General features: G+C 35.8%; 1 protein-coding gene and 1 long non-coding RNA gene across 2 annotated transcripts in view; both read right to left on the bottom strand.

The window, feature by feature from the left end:
* LOC117332319 (muscle M-line assembly protein unc-89-like) overlaps window positions 1-24,839 on the bottom strand; it is a 135,288-nt gene that overhangs the window by 4,365 nt on the left and 106,084 nt on the right. The window contains 8 exon segments of the mRNA XM_033891204.1: window positions 438-589; window positions 5,486-5,600; window positions 8,382-8,463; window positions 11,140-11,280; window positions 12,533-12,616; window positions 14,054-14,344; window positions 14,553-14,628; window positions 21,274-21,336. Of these exon segments, the coding sequence (XP_033747095.1) occupies window positions 438-589; window positions 5,486-5,600; window positions 8,382-8,463; window positions 11,140-11,280; window positions 12,533-12,616; window positions 14,054-14,344; window positions 14,553-14,628; window positions 21,274-21,336 (1,004 nt within the window).
* On the bottom strand, window positions 1,074-3,843 carry LOC117333464. Its single transcript, XR_004533906.1, has 2 exons — window positions 1,931-3,843; window positions 1,074-1,900 (listed from the first exon to the last, which is right to left on the bottom strand). It is a non-coding gene; the product is annotated as an uncharacterized LOC117333464 (long non-coding RNA).

Below are 24,839 nucleotides of genomic sequence, written 5' to 3'. Positions count from 1 at the left end.
TCAGTCAAGGCCAACAAGTGCATACCATTAAGCTGTCATCCAAAACTGATAATGTTAGCAAAGTTAGATTGAATTATAATAGAAACCAAAACAATGATAGTCAAAAATGTGATTTCCCTATATAAACTATAGCAAAGTTTAACCCCTCCCCAGTGGCATAAGTGAGACTCCAGTGTCGGCTATGAAAGCTTCCTTCCAAATTTCATTGAATTTGGTTAAGAGATTTTGGAGCAGAAGTTAAAAATATAAATTGTCTACGGACGAACGATGACAGACAAAAAGCGATGAGAAAAGGTCACTTGAGACTTTGTCTCAGGTGACCTAAAAATAGAGTACGACGAGGTGTTCTGAAGACAGACGTCCAGACCAGTAGACCTGGTGAAGGGGACATCACCCCCAAACTTTGTTATGGAGAGTATAAAAACCTGGCTACTTACTCAGCTGTATCGAATGCGAGGTTGAAGTTGGCCCGTCTATTTTTGGGGTTGAGTTTGGTAATATCAAATGCATCTGGGTAGAAATTATGGATCAGAGCACAAAATGCCATCCCATTGTTCCAACTGCTTGAGAAATTTGTCACCTCAATTCCCTAAAATGGAAATTCTCTTTTAATCACTTGTGTGTATATTTGAAAAACATTTTAATGTTTCGTTAATATTACTGCATATGATCTGAATTACTTCATTATAATCATAATTTTATGGATCATCTTTCATAGATAAAAACAATATACAGTTCTTATACAGTTCAGTGTTTATCTAAAAGGTGCAGTAACAGTTATGTCAATTTCAGAGTGAAAAGAATTCCGAAAAATACTTTCAATTATAAAATAATCATAAAACATTTGTTCCATATACATGTATTGAATATTTTAGCATATCATTAAACAATTCAAAAACAATAGTTAATCCATGCAAGTTAAACAATGTTTTCAAAAAGAGCAAAATCAGTCTATTTCAGGTGAAATTCTGAAAAAAAGAAAGTAATATTGTTCCTAGCCTTCTACCATTACACAGCTACCCTGAGTTAGATCATGCAACATGTACATAAATATTTAATGACCACAGAGGGGAGATATCTACCACCCATATCACTGTTTATGATTTCTACTACCCATATCACTGTTTATGATTTCTACTACCCATATCACTGTTTATGATTTCTACTACCCATATCACTGTTTATGATTTCTACTACCCATCACTGTTTATGATTTCTACTACCCATCACTGTTTATGATTTCTACTACCCAGCATTGTTATCAAACAGACTTACAGTAAGTACAAATTTATTATGCTGCAGAGATATTGTTTAATTTATTACGCTATGAATTTACTTAGAACCCATCCAGACTACATCTAAAGAAGACCTAGAATTGAGAATTAATACAAGGGAAATAGATCCAGGTCATACCCAGAACATAATGTTATTAGGATGTATTTATCTACTGATCATGGAATGGCCTGCACCTGACGATTTCATCAAAACATTTACGTAATTGTACTTTTGATAAACGATCTGACATTTCCTTCCTTTGATAACAATAAGGCATTCTCTTTAGATATTATGGCCCTTTTGTTTGTGATGATACAGAAGATTCCATACACTCATTTCATGCTTTTTATCCAAGTTACTAAGATTAGCTTTAGAGCCTCCCCTGTATATCATAAACATTTAAAAATTTCTCTGAATAAACTGTACTAGAAACTCAAACAAATGTATGAAATAAGTTAAATGATCCCAAACTATCTGGACACAAATATAAAGCAAACAACACACTGAATTAAAAAAAAAAAAAAGCCTCAAAGATTAAAAATGACAAAATCATTTTCTTAAGATGTTAGCAATGCTGGAAGTTCCTTCACCAAAAACAACAGATTACAGTGTATTAAGAATCTACCTTCCCTCCTAACCAGTGTCTAGAATCTACCTTCCCTCTTAACCAGTGTCTAGAATCTACCTTCCCTCTTAACCAGTGTCTAGAATCTACCTTCCCTCTTAACCAGTGTCTAGAATCTACCTTCCCTCTTAACCAGTGTCTAGAATCTACCTTCCCTCCTAACCAGTGTCTAGAATCTACCTTCCCTCTTAACCAGTGTCTAGAATCTACCTTCCCTCCTAACCAGTGTCTAGAATCTACCTTCCCTCTTAACTGGTCTCTAGAATATACCTTCCCTCTTAACCAGTGTCTAGAATCTACCTTCCTTTCTAACCAGTGTCTAGAATCTACCTTCCCTCTTAACCAGTGTCTAGAATCTACCTTCCCTCTTAACCAGTGTCTAGAATTTACCTTCCCTCCTAACTAGTGTCTAGAATTTACCTTCCCTCCTAACCTGTGTTTAGAATCTACCTTCCTCTTAACCAGTGTCTAGAATCTACCTTCCCTCCTAACCAGTGTTTAGAATCTACCTTCCCTCCTAACCAGTGTTTAGAATCTACCTTCCCTCCTAACCAGTGTTTAGAATCTACCTTCCCTCCTAACCAGTGTCTAGAATCTACCTTCCCTCCTAACCAGTGTTTAGAATCTACCTTCCCTCCTAACCAGTGTCTAGAATCTACCTTCCCTCCTAACCAGTGTTTAGAATCTACCTTCCCTCCTAATCAGTGTTTAGAATCTACCTTCCCTCCTAACCAGTGTTTAGAATCTACCTTCCCTCCTAACCAGTGTTTAGAATTTACCTTCCCTCCTAACCAGTGTTTAGAATCTACCTTCCCTCCTAACCTGTGTTTAGAATCTACCTTCCCTCTTAACCAGTGTTTAGAATCTACCTTCCCTCCTAACCTGTGTTTAGAATATACCTTCCCTCCTAACCAGTGTTTAGAATCTACCTTCCCTCTTAACCAGTGTCTAGAATCTACCTTCCCTTCTAACCAGTGTTTAGAATCTACCTTCCCTCCTAACCAGTGTCTAGAATCTACCTTCCCTCCTAACCAGTGTTTAGAATCTACCTTCCCTCCTAACCAGTGTTTATAATCTACCTTCCCTCCTAACCAGTGTCTAGAATCTACCTTCCCTCCTAACCAGTGTTTAGAATCTACCTTCCCTCCTAACCAGTGTTTAGAATCTACCTTCCCTCCTAACCAGTGTTTAGAATCTACCTTCCCTCCTAACCAGTGTCTAGAATCTACCTTCCCTCCTAACCAGTGTTTAGAATCTACCTTCCCTCCTAACCAGTGTCTAGAATCTACCTTCCCTCCTAACCAGTGTTTAGAATCTACCTTCCCTCCTAATCAGTGTTTAGAATCTACCTTCCCTCCTAACCAGTGTTTAGAATTTACCTTCCCTCCTAACCAGTGTTTAGAATTTACCTTCCCTCCTAACCAGTGTTTAGAATCTACCTTCCCTCCTAACCAGTGTTTAGAATCTACCTTCCCTCCTAACCTGTGTTTAGAATCTACCTTCCCTCTTAACCAGTGTTTAGAATCTACCTTCCCTCCTAACCTGTGTTTAGAATATACCTTCCCTCCTAACCAGTGTTTAGAATCTACCTTCCCTCTTAACCAGTGTCTAGAATCTACCTTCCCTTCTAACCAGTGTTTAGAATCTACCTTCCCTCCTAACCAGTGTCTAGAATCTACCTTCCCTCCTAACCAGTGTTTAGAATCTACCTTCCCTCCTAACCAGTGTTTAGAATCTACCTTCCCTCCTAACCAGTGTCTAGAATCTACCTTCCCTCCTAACCAGTGTTTAGAATCTACCTTCCCTCCTAACCAGTGTTTAGAATCTACCTTCCCTCCTAACCTGTGTTTAGAATCTACCTTCCCTCCTAACCAGTGTCTAGAATCTACCTTCCCTCCTAACCAGTGTCTAGAATCTACCTTCCCACCTAACCAGTGTTTATAATCTACCTTCCCTCCTAACCAGTGTTTATAATCTACCTTCCCTCTTAACCAGTGTCTAGAATCTACCTTCCCTCTTAACCAGTGTCTAGAATCTACCTTCCCTCCTAACCAGTGTCTAGAATCTACCTTCCCTCCTAACCAGTGTCTAGAATCTACCTTCCCTCGTAACCAGTGTCTAGAATCTACTTTCCCTCCTAACCAGTGTCTAGAATCTACTTTCCCTCCTAACCAGTGTCTAGAATCTACCTTCCCTCCTAACCAGTGTTTAGAATCTACCTTCCCTCCTAACCAGTGTTTAGAATCTACCTTCCCACCTTACCACTCAAGTTCTGCAAATCTTAGTACTATTATGGGGTTTAACATCCAATATCAATTTCAAACTTTCAGTAGATGAGGAAAAGGTTCCACAACCAGAAGTTCTGTATTTACCTTCAGCATATGAAAGTGTGTTTAAATCAAGCTTCCTATGTAACCACCATGTAAGTTCCACTAGCAGAAGGGGATCATGTGTACATGCAATCACGTTTGTCTGCGACATCTCACTAAACTTTATCTCTACATAATATTTTACTGTCACAGACCTTCATGCATGACAAATTTTGACTAAATATTAAAGCAACTGAATATATTTGATCATGTATAAACATGTATTTTTATAGAAATAACACTGAAGTACATACTTCATAACTTTGATTTATAGCAGAAAACTAGGATTCATTCCAACATGCAATAGCTGTGGAGTATAACATGCAGATCTACTGCACCTAAATCATTCCAGGACTTTTATACCTGGTACCCAGCAAAACCTGGTAACCTTTTTCACACTTATGCAATAGGTTAATTGTGTTCAGAGAAACTGAACCGTTTATTAAAAAAAGATGTGAGATATCAATGTCAAGGATCTTAAGACGTTCTCCGTCAGCTACCTCTTCTTCAGAGGATATGAATGAAATACTTTAGATTCCGAGAATTAGGCTTTCAATGCACCAAGTTCTTTGAATAAAACTCTTTCTAAAGTTCTAAGATTATCCTTACCATCAATAGTCATATTACACCTTGTTTTAAAAGTTTAATTTCTTGACAGAAATATTGTGAGGAGTTTAGAGCAGACAGCATATAAATTGTTTCACAAACAGTGATCTACAAATCACAATTCAGTCACGTGAACAAGTGCAAACTAAAGTAGTTCTGATTAAAGATCAATACACCACAGCCAAACCACATCTTGTGTCATTCCACTACATAACATAACACCAGTTCCTGTTACAAGTGAAGCCATGCCTTTCAGCCACAACCCAGAAGATTATTTCGTCATCAGTCATGTGACATCATTTCACTGTAACTCATCAACTAACACAGGCTTAATTGTTTTGTATTAAATGCTTATCTTATAATCAAAAGTACTTTTTCTCTTCTGCTTTTTCCTTAAGTTGGGAAACTTATTGTTCGAACTACAAATACAAATATAGACACAATCAGTGGTTCCTCTTCAAAATAATCTAAATAACTTCATTTTTCTTTTAAATTAAAAAAAATTGGTGCCTGTAAACCTGGGGAAATTGATGAGTTTTCACAGTGGACGAGGCTGAAGCAGTCTTATGTCAGCCATGACACCATGCACCATGATAACAGACAGGGATACCTCGTAATGGTTGATTTTAGATTTGCACCACTCCAACAACATAGTTTTGATGGCACTTGGACTACGTGTGACCTTGCTTCCGCCACCTCCCCCGCGACCTTGAGCCGCCATGAAGCTTGCAGGAGAAAACAGCAGTGTTCAAGTGAAAATAAGGTGAATAAATATTCAAATGCATAACCAAGAGTTCACCAGAGGTCACCCTCTTTACAGCATTGACTGACGATCGGGATCAACAACAACAGGTCAAATCTGTAATGTTTCAAGGCTAATGGTTAAACTTTGACCTTCCACTTTTTGTGATGTCAATCAAAATCATATTTACAATTATTTATGCATTACATTTACATTACTTTAAATGTTGTTTTACCTAAATGCTGAAGTTAATTGAATTTTAGTGATGCTTATGATGTCTTTTAGTCACAAAATAGAAAAAGAAACATTTTTTTGTATCACAGCATCAAAATTAATCTGTTTACTATGAGAAGATTTTCACAAATCATAAAAAAGTGGGAAATCTCACTAAATCTTTGGACTCCTGAACATTACAGACTCGACTAACAAAACATGCAATCTGAAACATGAATTTGGAAATTAAGTCTTGTAAACAATGTGACAGCATATCTGTAAAAATGTAGAAAGAATTTTAGTGAATTTTCTAGAGCTACCTGGCGGATTACAACATGAGGGTGACTAGACAAACACGGTGATGGACATATATACATGATGATGGACAAAAGCTTATGCAAATAGTGAGCAGGCTGACAACAGGTGGCAGTACGGGAAAGCTAATGGCTTGTCATTGATGATGATGATGTATACAGTTGTAGGTAAAATGTTGAATAGCTTTGATGGTATATAATTAAGTGCTTCTGATAAAAATTTTGTCAGGGATATAAGATTACATATTTTGAATTTAAGTTTAAAGTTTTGATTTGAAATAGAAATATTGCTGAGAATTGTTAAATATATATTGTGATAGGTATATTGTATCTATTTTGTCATAAATACTTACCTATTGTTGTTAATTACAGAGCTAAGTTGTATATATCATGTGATTTGTGTTAATTATATATTGTTTAACAATTTACATAGTCTCTATAGAAGACTAAAGCTATGCTGTGTTGATATGTTTTACTATGTACCATACAGCACACATGTTAGCAAGGAGATAAAAGCAATAAACAAAAATAGTCTGGAAAAAATATGTGAGTGAAGACTAGCTACATTATAAAAATAAGCCGTTGGCTTTTTATACCTCATACGCTTCCGTGTTCTTTTTAACGAATGCGAGAATTTCTTGTTTGATTACGGCAGCATTTCTGCGCATCGTTGTGGCAGCCTTCTTTGCGTAAGACACAGCCAACAAACCACTGACAGTTAAAAAACACAACAATACATTGGTCACAGATTCCAGTGTTTAAAGTAAAAGGCTAATTATTTCTGGGGTGGATATAAAAAAATTGTCTCACTAAGTTTTCTGCAATAATATTTTTCATACAAAAGAATTTAGTTTTGTTTTCAATCAAATTTATTACAATCACAGGTGTTTTTCATCATTTTAATATAAAAGCTACAAACAGTTTGGATGAATCAGTTGACAATACAAACTCTAGTAATTACCAAATAAAGTATTAAAACAAATTAGTTAAAGATTTTTTAACATGTGTAAACATCACACAAATATTTAAGCTGGTATGATGTGCTACAATAGTTTGCTAAGGAATAGCATGAGCACTTGCTGGTATGAACATTTTCACACTATGTCTTGGTGGTTCAAAAGAAAATAACTCTCGAGTAAAGGAAGTTAAATTTATTATCAAGGGAGATAAATTGAGGATCAAGGGAGGTAACTTTTATGATCAAGGGGAATTACTAAAAGTCATTGAAGATAATTCATGGGTCAAGGAAACTACCTTTCATCATTGGGCTGATTTGTAACTATGCTGTGATAAACAACTCTTAAGTCCTAGGGGGCATCACCTATAGAATCTTATATGGTGATAAGGGGTCAATTACTACTTTAGGGTCAATATTGACTTAGGATCAAAGGTCAATGGTGACAACCCTAGGCTTGGGAGATAACTTTTGGGAAGTTTCTGAATGGACTGATGAACTGTTATGAACTAAACACACATGCAGCAGCAGAAACTCTAGCAGCTAGGTACAAAATCTGTTGATCAAACAATGAAGCATATACATGTATTATACAAAAACATTAAGAAACAGGTTTCTAAATTATTAAACACTCTTTTTGTATAGATCCTAGAGATAAAGAGATTTGATTTTCATCATACAATTTGCCAGATTTCCTTTTTCATGTTACTGAAAATAATAAAAATTCAAATTGATCCTGTACGGTATCAATGCAAATCTATAATTTGTTAAATAAAATTGGAAATTAGTTTCACCTGTTATTATTTTGTAACAAAAGTGGATGCTCCAGGTGATGTATGAAACCTGTTTCCTGATGATAATCTTATAACATCAGCATTATAGGAAACTAACAAACAGACAAATAATAATCTGGTTCAGGATTTTATCCCTTCTAATTAAACATGCTTAACAAGGAAGGAGACAAAAGATATATTCAATTGATTTCAAACAAAACATCAAAACATGTTTAAGTATACTACATGTAGATATATAGTAAATTGACTTTTTTACATGAATCCTTGAATACATTTAATGAATGTTAAAGGTTATGTACTACATTATGTGTAATTATGCCTGAATATGGGGAAACATGGAGTTTTGGAAAATAACTCTTTGTATAAAATTTGGCCTCGTGAATTCAAAGGTTATAGTTCAAAAGTAAATGTATTTTTAGCCTAATTGTGGCTGGCAGCAGTGCCTTACTGGTGTCACAATGTTGTCCCTCGTACGTCCCAATACTTACTTTGGTCGACTACCACCAGGGGGAGCTGCTGCAGAATCCATTTTTTTAAATGCAGCCATTGCACCACCAGCTCCAGGTTTTGCTGAAAGGAGGAGGTTAAACTCAAAATACTGTTCACACAAACCAGGAGTCACATGCCAATATAGATCTATTAATTCCCTTTATCGACTTCTAGAAAAAAATTTAAAAAAAATTGAAATAAACCACATCTGGGGTGGTGCTCTTTATTCCTTTCAAATGTAGAGAATAAAATCCAGATAGAATTTTTAAAATCCTCCGAAGTAAACTCATAATCTTCATTTAGATCAATTCAAGATGTTTCTGAAGCTGGGATTTCTGATTAAATCAGTGAACGACATTTTCACACATACAATTAATTAACATTGGCACTCCTTACATTGAAGGATTGAAAGTGAACACTGCTACTCCCTACTGTAAATGTAGCAAGTTTTGAGGCAGGCATCCACCAACAAATGCCTGCCAATACACTTACATATTCCTCAAATTGCTGTGCGTGATTCACGTAACTACATTTAGATACAAGATAATTTTCTATAAATTGATTCTATAGATATTGTGTGTATTGTAGGTATCTGATACTCAAACAAAAATGGACTTTTTCATCCTCGTAACACTAGAGAGCTCCAAGCATTGAAAGCAGATGGTGTTTATTGCCTAGTGGCAGATTCTGCTTTACTTCTGTTAACAATCTTTGGAACATACTTGAAATAGCAGAAATATTTAATAGAAACATAACAGATTTATGTTAGCAGTTTCTTACTTTCAGACACAATTAAACTCCAGCTAAGTAAATACGTATGCAGTGTAGTTTTCTGTACAAAACCTTTAAAATGTTTTAAACAAATTTGAGAAATGTTGGACTTTTGCCAAAAGGTTGGTTAAAATTGGAACATAAATTTCCAGTTTTTGTGTTAAAAGTGAACTAGCTGCAGTAATCCTCCCTTAACTGTAACACATGGAGTGCTGCATAACATAAACTAGTAGGAGTTACCTCCCTTACAAAGGTACCCACAATCTCTTATATTTTTCTACTAAGTTTTATAATGTTCTTCACCAAATCATGCAAAGAAATAAACATACGAACAGTTATCCATATAATTGCCTATACAGGTTAGTACATTAAGGTTTATATTTGCCAACTCTGTCCTATCTGGGAGTACACTCATGATTTTTTCACTGAATTTAGACATGAAACTATCACACTTATTAATATTGTTTCCAATCTTTAAAATCCAATCAGTTAAAAAAGATTCTTTCAAGGGAGGTCTACAAATGTGCTTTTTTTACTTGAAAATTGGTCCATCTCCCCAAGGTAATTGATGAAAGTTGGCAAGTATAATAGTTATAAAGATGTTCTATTGCTACCATGCAAGAAAGCATTAAAAAAATCTTGAGCCTTAAAATACTTATTTCTATTTTGATATTCAAATATATGTATGTCTTGATATTAATGTTGAGATATAGGCGTATTGTCAAAGTCAGTCTACTTTTCTTGAATATAGACATACATGTAGTGTAAAAAGAGATATTTTCTGGATTTTCCATCTTCCGTGTACGGAGAACACATTTGTGTCTTTAGCTAGGTGTTTTCTCTATCTTTTGGAATCCTAGTTCATAGTACTGGACAAGTTTAACCACAGATTAACAGTTGAACTGATTAACACAGTATCCATACCAGTACAATAGTTACAGTGATTATATGTGTCAGCATTCCAGGGTTATATATATGTTAGTATCATGGTTATACAAAAGTGACATTGTGACTAGTTATGATGTCACATGATCACAGGGATGATGGATGAGATATGTGCAATGATTAGGAAATTCAGTTCAAATAAAGACGGATAACTGTATTTCAATACAGAGTCAAGGCTAATGAACAAGGACTGATGACTGAGTTTCCAATAGCTTACCAATATAGGGTCAAGGATAAAGAACAAGGGCAGGTAACCGTGTCCAATAGTTTATCAATACAGAGTCAAGGATTAAGAACAAGGGCAGATAACTGTGTTTCAAATACATTATCAATACAAGAGTTCAAGGATAAAGAACAAGGGCAGGTAACCGTGTCCAATAGTTTATCAATACAGAGTCAAGGATTAAGAACAAGGGCAGATAACTGTGTTTCAAATACCTTATCAATACAAGAGTTCAAGGATAAAGAACAAGGGCAGATAACTGTGTCCAATAGTTTATCAATACAGAGTCAAGGATTAAGAACAAGGGCAGATAACTGTGTTTCAAATACCTTATCAATACAAGAGTTCAAGGATAAAGAACAAGGGCAGATAACCATGTTTCCAAAAGCTTATCAATACAGAGTCAAGGATTAAGAACGAGGGCAGATAACTGTGTTTCAAATACCTTATCACTAGAGTCAAGGATAAAGAACAAGGGCAGATATCTGTGTTTCAAATAGCTTATCAATACATATCAAGGATAAAGAACAAAGGCAGATAACACTGTTTCCAATAGGTTATCAATGAACAGGGTCAAGGACAAAGAATAAAGGGAAGGTTCTTTTAAAAAGAGTAGCAGTATACATCAATCGAAAAGATCAAACAGCAAAATTTGTTAAAGATGACACAACTTGATTTTTAACTTGATGGGCTATAGCTTGAGAAATAACTGTGTAGTTCAGAAAAGGGAGATAACTTGTTAGTAGGAGGTGGGATATTCATCACCACCTTAAGCAAGTGTACATGATAGGGAGCAAGGTGTTGATAGGAAAGACTACCTCCCCAAGCTTCAGATTTCTGGGATGTGTGTGTGACTCCATCTCGACTGCTCCAGCTCTCGGTTTTTACCGATATTTTACCCTCAGTTCCGATGCAAGACGCATTTTTAAGTTGCTCTGTCAAAAATTTTGCAGCTTGTTCTAGAGAGTGAATGAAATGAAATGAATGGATTTTCTATTAGAACCAAACGCCATCACTAAATGCATGGGAACACAAAATCATTAATTCTAAAATGCAAATAATCATATGTTACTTTATAAAAGGTATTAGGAAATAAACACAAAACACATGGTAAATATATCAGAATCAACAAAAAAGTGAAACAAAATTGTGAACACAAATTAAAGCAACATAAAAATTAAAATGTGGTAACAAATAAGAAAGCTATATTGTGTCATCTATGGAAAACCAATTCCGGAAAGGAAGTTACCAGAAAAAGTGACATTATACAGTACAAATGGATATCCCTGCCTCTGTACATACAGGGGCCTTTGCCTCAGTACATACAAGGGCCTTTTCCTTGGTACATCGCCTTGAGAAGTGGACATTTACATTTAAACAGTTCTAGGAGAGATAGGCAAAGGGAACTTGAATTATATATATCACAAACCAAGAACTTTATAATTATAAATATTGTTTGCACGATGCAAAGTTAAAATAAATAAATCCATATGAATTATAAGTTACAGTAAAATATGCAGGGGAGATAACTAAGCCTTGTTGCCAGGACAACATGCCAGACTACACAAACACCCCCTACATCCACATACTATTTTTCTACAGAATGTTTTGCCACTAGGAGACTTGTGATAAGAAGCAACATGTACACTGTGAAGTTGGTGATATATCAAACTCTGTTCCCTATCAATGGTCACATTTTATTACACTTGTGCCACATTGCGTAGAAAGCATGTAATCAGCTCCGCATGGATGTCATTATGGTAGAGAATATCTTCTAATATCTGGCAATACACTATTCCTGATTTTTTCCCTCAGAAGAGTTCCAAAACACACAATTTACCGATTTGTATCTTATTACACACAGTAGGGTATATGGGTGGGTTTCTGTATACTTCATCAACAGAGGTGTACCACACATTTCTGGTTTGGTGTAACTCTGTATTCATGCAATTTCATAGCCAGGTGGCTAATAGTTTCATCACAGTTAATGGTAGCCATAGCAACAGCAGGAACAGAGATCCACCAATGTTCAGAAAATATGCAAGGGAATTTATTTCATTTGGGAGAAGGGAGATGGTGGAAATTATATAAATACAATGGAATTCAGCGTGCTTGTAATCAAACATGCACCTCCACTTCTCATTAACACCTGTAACGGAAAATCTCATTGGCTGTGGAAAGAGTCTTTCAACCAATGAATGTGATTCTTACCTGCTGTGGGTTTACTACCATAACCAACACCTCCGAACCCTGCAGTTGTTTCTGTTTTTTTAATAACGGTTGTTCTTGTTCCCCCTAGGAAGCAACGATAATGAAGGAAGCGATCAAGCATGGAGGCTAGAAGCTTGATACGGAGCTATACAGAAATCTACAGATTCTACACAGTGAAGTCTGGCTTGAAGACAGTCCGACAAATCTGGACTAACATATCCTATACAGTCGCCTTACATTGTATTCTATGACTTACTATACAAACTTTTCCTATTTTAACTCATCTTCTTTATCTACATTTTTTACTTTCTGAAGCTCACAATAAAATGGATAGGTTTTACAGTCAAAATCACTTAGGCACTAATATATCACATAAGTTTTCTCTGATTCTGTTTCTGAATCTACTGTAGCATAGGGGCCAGACTTCACTGTACAGTGAAACCTCAATACTCACTCTGATAATATTCAAGTTTGATTCCAAATTTTTTAAACTTAAGAAAGTATATTTCATCAAGAATGAAACATTCAGATAAACAGATTTTGCTAATAGATGAAGCCATAATTATTGAGGTCCAATACATCTAAGTTATATACATACATATATACATATATATATATACAAGGCCACACAGGAAACTATGTGAACAGAACTTACAAAATCTCTACAAAATCTCAAACATGTCTGACATACATTAATCATTACAAAAGAAATCAGATATAAGAGTCTATGGATGAATATTTTATCAGAACTGATAGAGAGTCCTAGTTTCATAAATGCTCAGTTCAGTATTTTTAGCTTATTGAATGATTTTTCTGTTGGAAAATCAAAGTTGAGGAAGTTGAAAACAGCTATGTCAGCTGAATATTCTTTTAACCAGATCATAATAAAAACACTATGATACAAATTACAGAATACAACATCAGCAAACAAGGTCGAAAAAGTAGGCTGTTTAGGGAATTCTTAATCACAAGCTCCTTATGTTTGAAATAAATACGATTCAATTTTGCAATGTAATGCTTTTACATCAAAAGATAAATATCCTTGGACTAAATATCAAATAGTTATTTATATTTGGTGTTCGACTTCTGCCAGTTTTACGTCTAATACAGTATGGACAAAAGACATAAGGTCAGTCCAAGGAATTATATTCTGATCATACATAATCAATGATATTGAGTTACACTGCAGAGGATAGGAACTAAAGCAGTTCAGTATATACTGGAATATAGGCTTTATATAGAATACAAATTAAGATAACAGTTGATATAGTAAGCAGAAAAGAGCACACACAGTATATATACAACTATATATCTGAGATAAATACAGATATGCATGGCGTCTACAACCCAGCATTGCCACCCTTCTACTACAGACTACCCAGCAGCCATCCACACCTGCCCAGGGACACCACATTACCAGGCTCTCAACACCATAACACATAAATACAAACAGACCTGTGACATCAGAAACAGAAAAACAATTAACAAAATTTCTAATTGTTTCTCCTCCATACAACACACCTGGAATTTCCTGTGTTTTGGAGACAGTTGAGGTGCGGGTCGTACCCTTCTGTGCGAGGTCGTCGTAGACAGCTAGTGTCCTGGCCTTGTCCTCATCAGCACGCCGGATTTTCTCCTTTAGACTATCCTCTGATGCCTGCAGTGTCTTGTTGTGTTGCTGCGATGCTGTCTTGGCCATCTTGTCAAACTCGGCCAACGTTTTGGCTTTTTGTTTGTCTGCCTGTTCATGTCTACGCTTTATTATGTCCTCATTTTCCTTCTCTCGCTGGATTCTACGCTCTTCAATTTCCTCTGTGGTAGGAAAAAGGAGTTTCAGTTTCAGGATAATATCTTGTATGATTGACAAAAAAAACCCACATAAATGTCTGCATAGATTTAACATCCTTTACTTAATGAGCAATATTGATGATTTTATATATCGGATCCTTTCAATCTACAGCTACTTACTACTTTTTCAATCTACAGCTACTTACTACTTTTTCAATCTACATCTACTTACTACTTTTGATTTCTCGCAGCTCTCTCATTCTGGTCCGAATTCTCTTCCTCTCCTCGAAGTCCTCGGTCTTGGAGAGCTGTTGACAGACAAAAATTACAAGTAACTATGTATGTCTTACCTGTCCCTCTTTGTCAGTAATTAGTAAGTTTTATGCAAACTCCAAAATTCACTTTGAATTTCAGAATGTTTTACAAACACAACCAAAAAACCTCCATATAGTAGCATGGAAGCACCCTGTATACATTATAGGTATGTGTAAATATTCATACATTGCAAACAAAAGGGCAAATTTTGCAAAATCAGTAATTCTCAAAATTCACATAAATATGTCATTTTTGCCCCCAAAAAATCATTCTTTCTGAAAAGTGAGAAAAATACATCTGATTCATTGTAGAATTCACTCCAATTTGTCTGTAAAATAATTTGTAAATCAATTGGAGATGCACTAAAAAATTTATATCAATTTCTCAAAATCTATGGTTTTTAACCCAAAACTACAGCAAAACACTGTTCGGTGATCTGAGATGTCATACTACAATGAGACTATTTTTTAGGTTTTATGAAAATTAAATTGATTTGATTCTTTTTGAGAAACTGAACTAAACTTTTAAAGTCCAGCTTCCCTTAATTCCACAGTCACTGGACCATAAATCATGCCGTGATATTTTGTAAATGCAGGCTGTGTTTAGCTGTCCACTATGTGATCTAAATATATACCAGATTAAAGTTGGTCTTATACTTTTTAGCAATGGTTCCAAACACAAAACTTTAAAATGAAGTGTTGATTATGCCATTGCTGTCAGAAAAGTAACACTATTATAATCTCACTTTGCAACTTCCTTGTAGGCGAGACAAACACAGTTGTAGTCATTATGTGACTGGAGAATTCATGTGACTAATGCATGAATGAGAAAAGTACCGGAAAGATTTGGTTATATGACTGTTTCAAAATAAGATCAGCAAGAATTTCATGATAATGTCAGGTATATATACCCTATGGACATATCTTTTTGTCATTCTAAGTCTTCATTCCAGGAAATAAATCTGTATATCGACACAAAACCATAATATTATACTGGCAACTTTACTACCCAGGCTTAATGACCTATATCTAATAAACCTGATATGTTTTTATCAGTAAAATTCTATTTGCAAGAATTTAATTATCTAATCATTCATTGTTATTGCTTTATTGCTGCAAATCTCAAAACAGTTAAACTCTTAAATTGTTTGTTATCAAGGAGGAATCAGAAGATGGCTACATGTATTAAAGAACAGTTAAACTCTTAAATTGTTTGTAATCAAGGAGGAATCAGAAAATGGAAAATAAAAAAACGGTGCAGAAAAAGAGAACTATAATCATAGTCTCCCCATCAGAGACACGGTAGTTCCTCGATACAACCAGTGGTAAACAGAAGGGATATTGTTGATATGAGGTATCGGTCTCGTTAGTACAAAGCCCTATACACTTTGGTGTTACAGTACAGATGGCCAGTACAGTTTTACATTAACTGGTACATATGGTCACCACAGCTCATTAAACCTCCACTCCAGCTCTCTGACCCAGGGATAATCTGGGGTTTTATAAATGTTATAGAACCCAACAAGCAGATCATTGGTGATTTGTGGGGAAGGCCATCAGCCATGGAAGTCTACAATCAGATCATTGGTGATTTGTGGAAGGGAGGCCATCAGTTCAGAAAGTCTACAATCAGATCATTGGTGATTTGTGGAAGGGAGGCCATCAGTCCAGGAAGTTAAGGGCAACAGGAAAATCCTTACAAAACCAATCGAACTGATCTTTTGTGATCTCATCATCCTTTTTTATTTTACACACTTAGGAAAAAGGACAGAGAGAGGACTGTTAGACTGACTGACATTTTATGTAGGTGCCTGGATACTGCACTTAAAATTTTAAGTAGTTTCAGCAGTCAAGGTCGAAGGTCAAAATTGCAGGTAATTTATTATGCCCCTGTAATGTGGAAGCTAGGGGAAAACATTTTTGTTCATACAACAAACACTATATTGTATGTTTGTATCGCGTTTTTCCTTGTAATGGGTATTGTGTAATCAGTTAATTGTGTTACATAACAATATAGCCGTTAACACAGTGCCTATAAATCCTGGCTGTCGTCAGTGAATCGTCAGAAAATAGTGTGGGTAATATCAGCTTTACGTTAATAGGATTTCACCTAATTAACCATGACAAAGATAGGATAAAAACTAAGTGGTTGAGTACTAAAAATACACCACAATACCCTCCTGTCAACCCCATTATGTCAGGCTGCCTAGAACACTGACAAAGACTGTATACTGTAAATTCCATAATAGTGATTCTGCTAATTCAAAAGGTCCTGATTAGTGTATGCATGTCCCACTCACTGCTCAGGTAAGTTCTACACCATCTACATCACAAAATTCCATAAATAACGCTCTGGTATGTTCTTAAACTCTGACATAAATGTCAGGACAAAACTGTTGTGGAAAGGTTGTAAACACAAAGTTTTTCAAACATTCTTATTTTTCTTAAATATACACTCAACCTTAAAGAATTTGAGATATGTAAAAATGTTTCCAAAACTAAGCAGTTGCAGTTTTTAATTGCAAGACTTTAAGAAAGAAAACCTATTTATAAAACAGTTTCATAAACCGTTTTTTTTTTGTACAATGAATGTGACTTATTACATTAGACAACATTTAATTCTACTATTCTGACATATCCTGAGCGACATAATCCTGGAGTGACATATTCTGGAGCGACATATCCATGGCTGGCGAAGAATATCCTAGAGCGGGATATTCCATATCCATTCATTGTTAAGAATGGAATGTCAAATAAAAAGAAATTTCTGGAATCTTATCACTAGTATTTATCCTAATATATAGTATTCCTAATATAAAAACTGAGTTGAGGTATTCATTTGACTGGCTTGATATAGGTTAAATAATCGGAATAGATGAAGCTAGCAACAATTTTCTTTTTTTTACCTTTTTTTTTCTATGGCACTTATCTGAGCAAAACCTTTGCTGGCTTTAAAAATTCAGAATACTAAGGTACTGTGTGTTATTAGGAAGGACTTGAGTTTGTACATAGTAGACATGTACAGTTATAACTATGGTAACTGTATATACAAGCCTCTCCAACCTCTCATTAATGTATAACAAGCGGTGTCAGTAGCTCTGTCAAAGTACACCATCAAAGCTATACCATTGACTAATCTGGCAGTACTATAGCTGATGGTGTCTCGGGCATAGCTGGAATTGAGATATAAGTTTACCTGACTACAAACAGGCAGGGAATATTAATTTTATATCCCTGCTTGAAAATAAAGGAAGTTTGGACACAGTGAATGAAAGAGAAAGAGCAATATGGGGCAAAACAGAAATGAACACCAAGAAATACCAAGGGAAGCAGGAAATATGCCAACACTATTGTCATAAAAAGCAACTATACAACATGCCATTCATTCCACTAGTCCAAGCATGAAATCTGTTTTCCACCTTTACCATAACTACTGGTGAAATCTTGGCTGATTATTTTATCAGAGGTAGCTATCATCACCATGGCTACAAGACAGACTCCAGTGTTAGGCTCCAAACTAATGGCCAACAGACAGCACAAAGATGGCCGACATACAATCTCCAGGCTCTCTGATGTATATAACAAACAAGAAATATAACATCAGAGACCTGGTGTAATGGAAAGACATATCATATACCAGAGGGGAAATGGCAATACAGAAAAGTACAGCTTCAGTATAAACAAAGTACAACTTTCAGTATATACAAAATGCAACTTTCAGAATATACAAAGTACAACCTTTAGTATATACAAAGCGTAACTTTCAGTATATATAAAGTACAACTTTCAGAATGTACAATGTACAACTTTCAGTATATACAAAGTAGAATTTTAAGTTTATACAATGTACAACCTTCAGTATATACAAAGTGCAACTTTCAGTATATACAAAGTACAACTTCCAGCATATACAATGTACAACTTTCAGTATATACAAAGTACATCTTTCAGCACATAATGTTAATTCAGAACAAAGTTTTACCATTAATCTACACTATGCCTTTCTTACTCATTAAAATAATGAGTAAGAAGGGGGTAGGGCAGATTAATGGTAATGAGGCATGTGGTGGTCAGCTGCTAAAATGGCTATATGGCCAACATTCACACTGTAGGTTTGATTCCCTGATCAGATGTGAACAAGGTTTTAGAACAATTACTGGTAAGGTACTCAAGCTTTCTCCTACATAGGTAACTGACCCCTACCATGCTTTCATCCAATCAACAAGAGAGTGACAAAACTGTCACATTTGTTGTAAAGTAGAAAAGGTTTGACACAGAGATCTACACAGCATAATTCAGATGGCCAGTACTATTTGAGAGATCTACACAGAATAATTGAGATGGCCATGCAGGGCTATATGACTGTGTTTTTCTTTTCCAAAGAAATCATTTATTAAACATTCAAAGTAAAGTTTACCATTCCCAATTCATAGTAGATCTGTTTAGAAGAGGAAAATACATTGATATGGTGTTTATAAATATACACAGCTAAATATTTGTAGGTCAAAGTAACCTGAAGGTAAAAAGTAAATGTTGAATTTGATGGATGAGCCTGTTGAGAGACCTTACAACCACTCCACACAAGTGGCCTACTGTCAGTGCCCATCACATGCCTGTCAGAAATAAGTGGGCTGGGAATGAAGCCTTCATCCTTACAGATACCTTGTTTGGTTGATTAGAATATCACTTACACTTCAGTTGTTTGAAAGTCCTCATTCAAATATGACTACTTGAATTAGGTTTCCAGTTTGTTAACAAACAACTTTAATTCAAAAGTAGGCCACGGTGACCTAGTAATATTGATATGGAATCACTTAGATTAAACCATTTTTCCTACTTAGTAGACATTTCAAAATTTGAAAATTGGAACAATTTTGTTTTTTTGAAATTAAAGTTTTCTCAGATTATATCTAGTTAAAAAACACTATCTCCAAAACTGTTTTGCTTCCAATGAGTTCTTATAAATATGTATATCTTTGTATCATTCAACACAACAAGAAGCTATCAAAACATTGTGATACTGTAGATGATGCTACACATCCGGGTTGATCAGTTACTTAACTTCTGACTACTTGTGATAAGAGTTATTAAATGTGCCCAATTGACCCTTTATACCGGCCCCCTCCCAAATCAGTCCACCCATGGCCACAACCAACATCAAACAACACAGAACCTATAGGACAATGTCAGCTAGTCAGAGGATTATTGGTGTGTGATTTATACACTTTCAGGGTTCCAAAGATGCTGGTTATTTATCTGCTAATAATACCATACCAAGTGTTCAACGTACAATGAATGCAACCATATTCATTTTTGGTTGAAATAACATTGATACTTTTTGAGAAAATGAGCTTAACACAAAACTTTGAAGTCTTTTTGCTAGAGACAAAATAAAAAAAAAAGTTCATAGAATCAGTCCTCAGGTTTCAAAAATATTTGCAGTTTCACCTGGTAAAGAACATTTATGACGGAGAACTTGGGATTTTACTGCATATTAAACGGCTTAGTGTATACTTTACTTATGAAAGAGTGCATTGCTGTAAAAAAGGTTTTATGGGGAGCATTGGGGAAGCCATGATGGGTCACCAAGATAGGGCTGCATGCTGACCTACATGCTAAGATAAGGCTGCCTGCTGACCTGTGCAGAAAGCTTAGAGATAGCTGGTGATCTGTGAGGAGAGCTTTAGAGATACCTGGAGGGATTACTTCTGTAACTGATGCTGAGCTACACTCTGTGACCTGTTTACTATCAGTATCTGTATACCTTGTTAGGTTCTCCACTTATCAGGTGTAAATGTATCATCTTCTGTTTACTAAATTCCTAGTACAGTAACATTGGCACTGTATATTAGACAACATTTTTTTGTTTTTTTTTAATTTCATTTATTTCCTGATTTTACATTTTGATATATCTGTTAAAACATCAAAGGTATATGATCTAGTCATAATTAATCAATGAAACTTATAATTTGTTTATTAAATACTCCTCCCATTCCACTATACTGGTATATTCTTAATGTCACAGACAAAGGAAAATACAATGGATCCAGACCAGGTTGGAACCTGGGACCATTGTTATCCAGACAGATCAGCTAACTGTAACAGACCATTCACTAGCTAGTCACCTTGCCCCATCCAGCTTTAAATCTCAAACTCTTACTTACATAGTTGTAAGTCACACAGCCCAGTACCGTGATAAGTCCCAAACTCATACTAACATTTTGTAAGTCACTCAGCCCAGAGCTGTATAAGTCCCAAACTCATACTAACATTCTGTAAGTCACACAGTCCAGAGCCGTATAAGTCCCAAACTCATATTAACATTTTGTAAGTCACTCAGCCCAGAGCTGTATAAGTCCCAAACTCATACTAACATTTTGTAAGTCACTCAGCCCAGAGCTGTATAAGTCCCAAACTCTTACTAACATTTTGTAAGTCACTCAGCCCAGTACCGTATAAGTCCCAAACTCATACCAACATTTTGTAAGTCACTCAGCCCAGTACCGTATGAGTCCCAAACTCATACTAACATTTTGTAAGTCACTCAGCCCAGAGCCGTATAAGTCCCAAACTCATACTAACACTTTGTAAGTCACTCAGCCCAGAGCCGTATAAGTCAGATATTAAACTCATACTTACATATTTGTGCAGCTCCTCCTCATCGTCCATCGTTTCATAGGAAGGCATGGTGGTCTTGTCTCCCTGGAAACAAGAAAGCAATACTCATCAACACAAATACAAACCAAATATCAAACAGTACTGATGTAATGTTACCACAATAAACCTCCTGGTATTACAGACAGCCTGGTATAGACAGCAGTGCTCCTTTCCTAGCTGCAGAAGCTTTTTTCTGCATTTTTTTCTCTATTGTGGTCATCAGTTTAAAGTTGTTATCATCTCAATAGATAGGCATCTTGTTTTTTTTCTGATTTGCTAATTGTCATAGATAAGTAAACCAACCTGCTACACTACATGGACTTCGATTTTCAGATCCATTACGAGCCTCGACTTACATCCCCAGATTTGGGGTGTATAGTGAGTGTTTCTCATCACACCTAGACAAAGACCTAGCTGAAGAAACAGCCATATATGTATGTATAGTAGTTACCTGGTTGTCTGCCATTCCATCACAAAAGCTTAGCTTCCTTTAAGTAGATATAAAGTGAAGAAATAACCATTTTTTGGCTGTGTAACGATCGCTGGCACACAAATTCTAGGCAATCTCAACAATTACCATAAGTAATACATAATGGCAGCACTGCACAAAAAAAAGCAGGTGTTCAAATTTATTTTTATCCTATATTTTTGAACAAAATGAACCAAAGACTTTATCAGGCAGTTTCACATCTGGCAACTCAGCATTGTTAAAAATGCATTGCTTCATATTAATGTAAGCTTTGTCAACTTGAACTTCTTAAAGAAGTTCGACCAAAAGAGGACTTTGTCAAATTGTTCTGGTTCAGATTTGCTTACGGTATTTTAAATATTCTTAGACAAGACAACTTAAGATACCAACTTATTTCTACATTTAATTTTACAAAGAACTGTCACCATATCTTATGCTATTCAATGTTGACACCCTTATTAAGCTACAGACTTCGAGAGCCTGAGAGCCCCAGAGCCGAGGGTGTGTAGAAGGGCGCCACCTGGTGTCTACGCATCACAGCCTTAAAGTACATCATGCTATTGTTAGCCATTGAAACGATGTAATTCTGGCAGAACTGAAGCAATAATGGCAAAAACATAATTGACTGGAATTTCTTAGTTGATTCATCAGAATTGAACAATACATATTTTGATGAGATATTATCAGGAAGTAACAAACACACTAAAGCAGAACTGGGATAAGATCAACCAAATACATGGAATCACAAAATTGGAAAAACATCCTCTACTGTATGAAACAAAGAAATGTTGATACCAGAGCTTCTGCTTTAGTCTGACAAAACAATGAATGGTCGATGTAACAAATCTGTATTCTAAAAATGACAGAACCACAGATTTATTCAGCCCTCTTACTGCCCAGGTGTGGCCTTGCCTTGACTTATAATGCCCTGGGTTAGCCTTGCCTTATAATGCCCTGTTAGCCTTGACTTATAATGCCCTGGGTTAGCCTTGCCTTATAATGCCCTGTTAGCCTTGCCTTATAATGACCTGGGTTGGGGCCTTGCCTTATAATGCCCTGTTAGCCTTGCCTTGTAATGCCCTGTTAGCCTTGCTTTATAATGCCCTGGGTTAGCCTTGCCTTATAATGCCCTGTTAGCCTTGCCTTATAATGACCTGGGTTGGGGCCTTGCCTTATAATGCCCTGTTAGCCTTGCCTTGTAATGCCCTGTTAGCCTTGCCTTATAATGCCCTGGTGTGGCCTTGCCTCAATGCCCTGTGATGGCCTTGCCTCTGCCCAGAGCAGCCCTCTTTGGGCCGCTCTTTGACCCACACCTATAGGGCATCTTACCAATACAACAGGTAGGCTACACCCACACCAAAACATTGGAAGATTTGTAGGTAACGGTTTCATATCTCATGACATCTTTAATAATTTGGAAATTGTTTGAAAACAATTCATTTTGCTATTACAACAAAATATCGTTTGGCAATCGAAGATGTGCTAGATTATTTCATATGAAACAAGAGTCACTTAAGACAATCTTGATAACATTAAATGTAAGCTATTTCTCTGTGTGGGTAGATAGAGCCACAGAAGTAGTTTAAATCAGTCTTGTCTGCTTTACATAGACCAATTAAACAAAATTCCAAACTGTCATTAAGATATTAAAAGACGAAACAAAATATCAGTTTGATATCATTTCAATTCTATACAATAAAACACTTGACTTCTGAGCAAATCCATCACCATGTATATGTGTGCTACATCAAAAGTCAGTAGCCCTGGGCGTTGACCTTGTAGGCATCTACTCTTTTGAGACATGATATTCCTGAAAATCAGTTGAAGAGTTCAACAAACTGTATATAAAGATATAAAAGCATCAGTAGGTAGAACTTGACCTTGGACTTTTATTTGAAACCTGGGCAACAAAAACACATAAACAAGTTTACTATCTGGGTATGCCAACTCGCGCAGAACAAGACAGGAATTTTAACATCATAATGGACAAACATTAAACAAAAAATCAGATATATTAGAATGCACATGTATCATATTTTCGATACTTCAAAGTTTCTTAAAAATTCCAGAATGTTTTCTGTGTAGATTATAGCCGGAGATAGAACACTTAAATCTGTGTGATATAGTTTGGCAGAGAACCACTAATAACTTAAATAAATTTGTGATGTCATTGAGGTAGTAACCTTCAGATGCCACTTGACAGATAAAAAATACTTCACAAAATCAAATCTTTATAAAGCTGAATAATTTATGAGAAAATAATACTTGTACAATTAATTGGATAAAAAGATAATACCAGTTAGGCATAGAAGATATAAATGTTCTGCCTTGTATTAGAAAACAGGGTTTTAACTTGTACAGGGCAGAGTATATGAAGTATATACTTATTGAACTCGGTACTAGATGGGAGACTGCATGCCACCATGTTGACTGTCTTTGGTCCTCTGAATAGAGATAGGAACTTTCTTCTTGGTGTGCTGGCCAGCTGAGTAATCCATTAGGCACCATTACCTGAGTGACCACAATTAGTACCATGTGCAGTGGTCAAGTCAATGACTCCTATCTGGTACAAATGGATACTGCCAGGTCCACAACCTTTGGTCACCCCAGGAAAAGTGTTCAGCCAAATTGCATCTTTTTGTAAACATATTGTTTATTTTCCTATTGTCTTCCAACTGTCTACCGGTATGTTTGAAGTCTGGTCAAGGTCAAACACTGACCTAACTATTACAATATTACTCTGGCAACTTGAATTGTTTTGTTTATGTTAAAGGTCAGGGTCAAACATTGACCTAAACTCGGTACAATATGACCTTTTGACCTCTGTGAAACATTACCTTGCCAATTGATGTACCCACCACACAACTCTTTATCAACTCTCAGCTATTTCAGTTGAAATTTCCTTGATTTTGTTATCCTTATGTATAAATACATAATCCTAAATACAAATTAATAAATCATTACAAAATTGCACCAAACAAACTTTTGGCTCATCTTTGGACCAAAGTGGATTTGCCCCAGTCTGAGTGTTAATGGAGAAGTAAGGTGTGCCTAGAGAGGAGCCACACATGGCCCAGAC

Source organism: Pecten maximus, chromosome 8 (assembly GCF_902652985.1).
Source record: "Pecten maximus chromosome 8, xPecMax1.1, whole genome shotgun sequence".
Classification (NCBI taxonomy): domain Eukaryota; kingdom Metazoa; phylum Mollusca; class Bivalvia; order Pectinida; family Pectinidae; genus Pecten; species Pecten maximus.
Note: the sequence above shows the minus strand (reverse complement) of the source record. Positions and strands in the feature narration are given on the sequence as shown.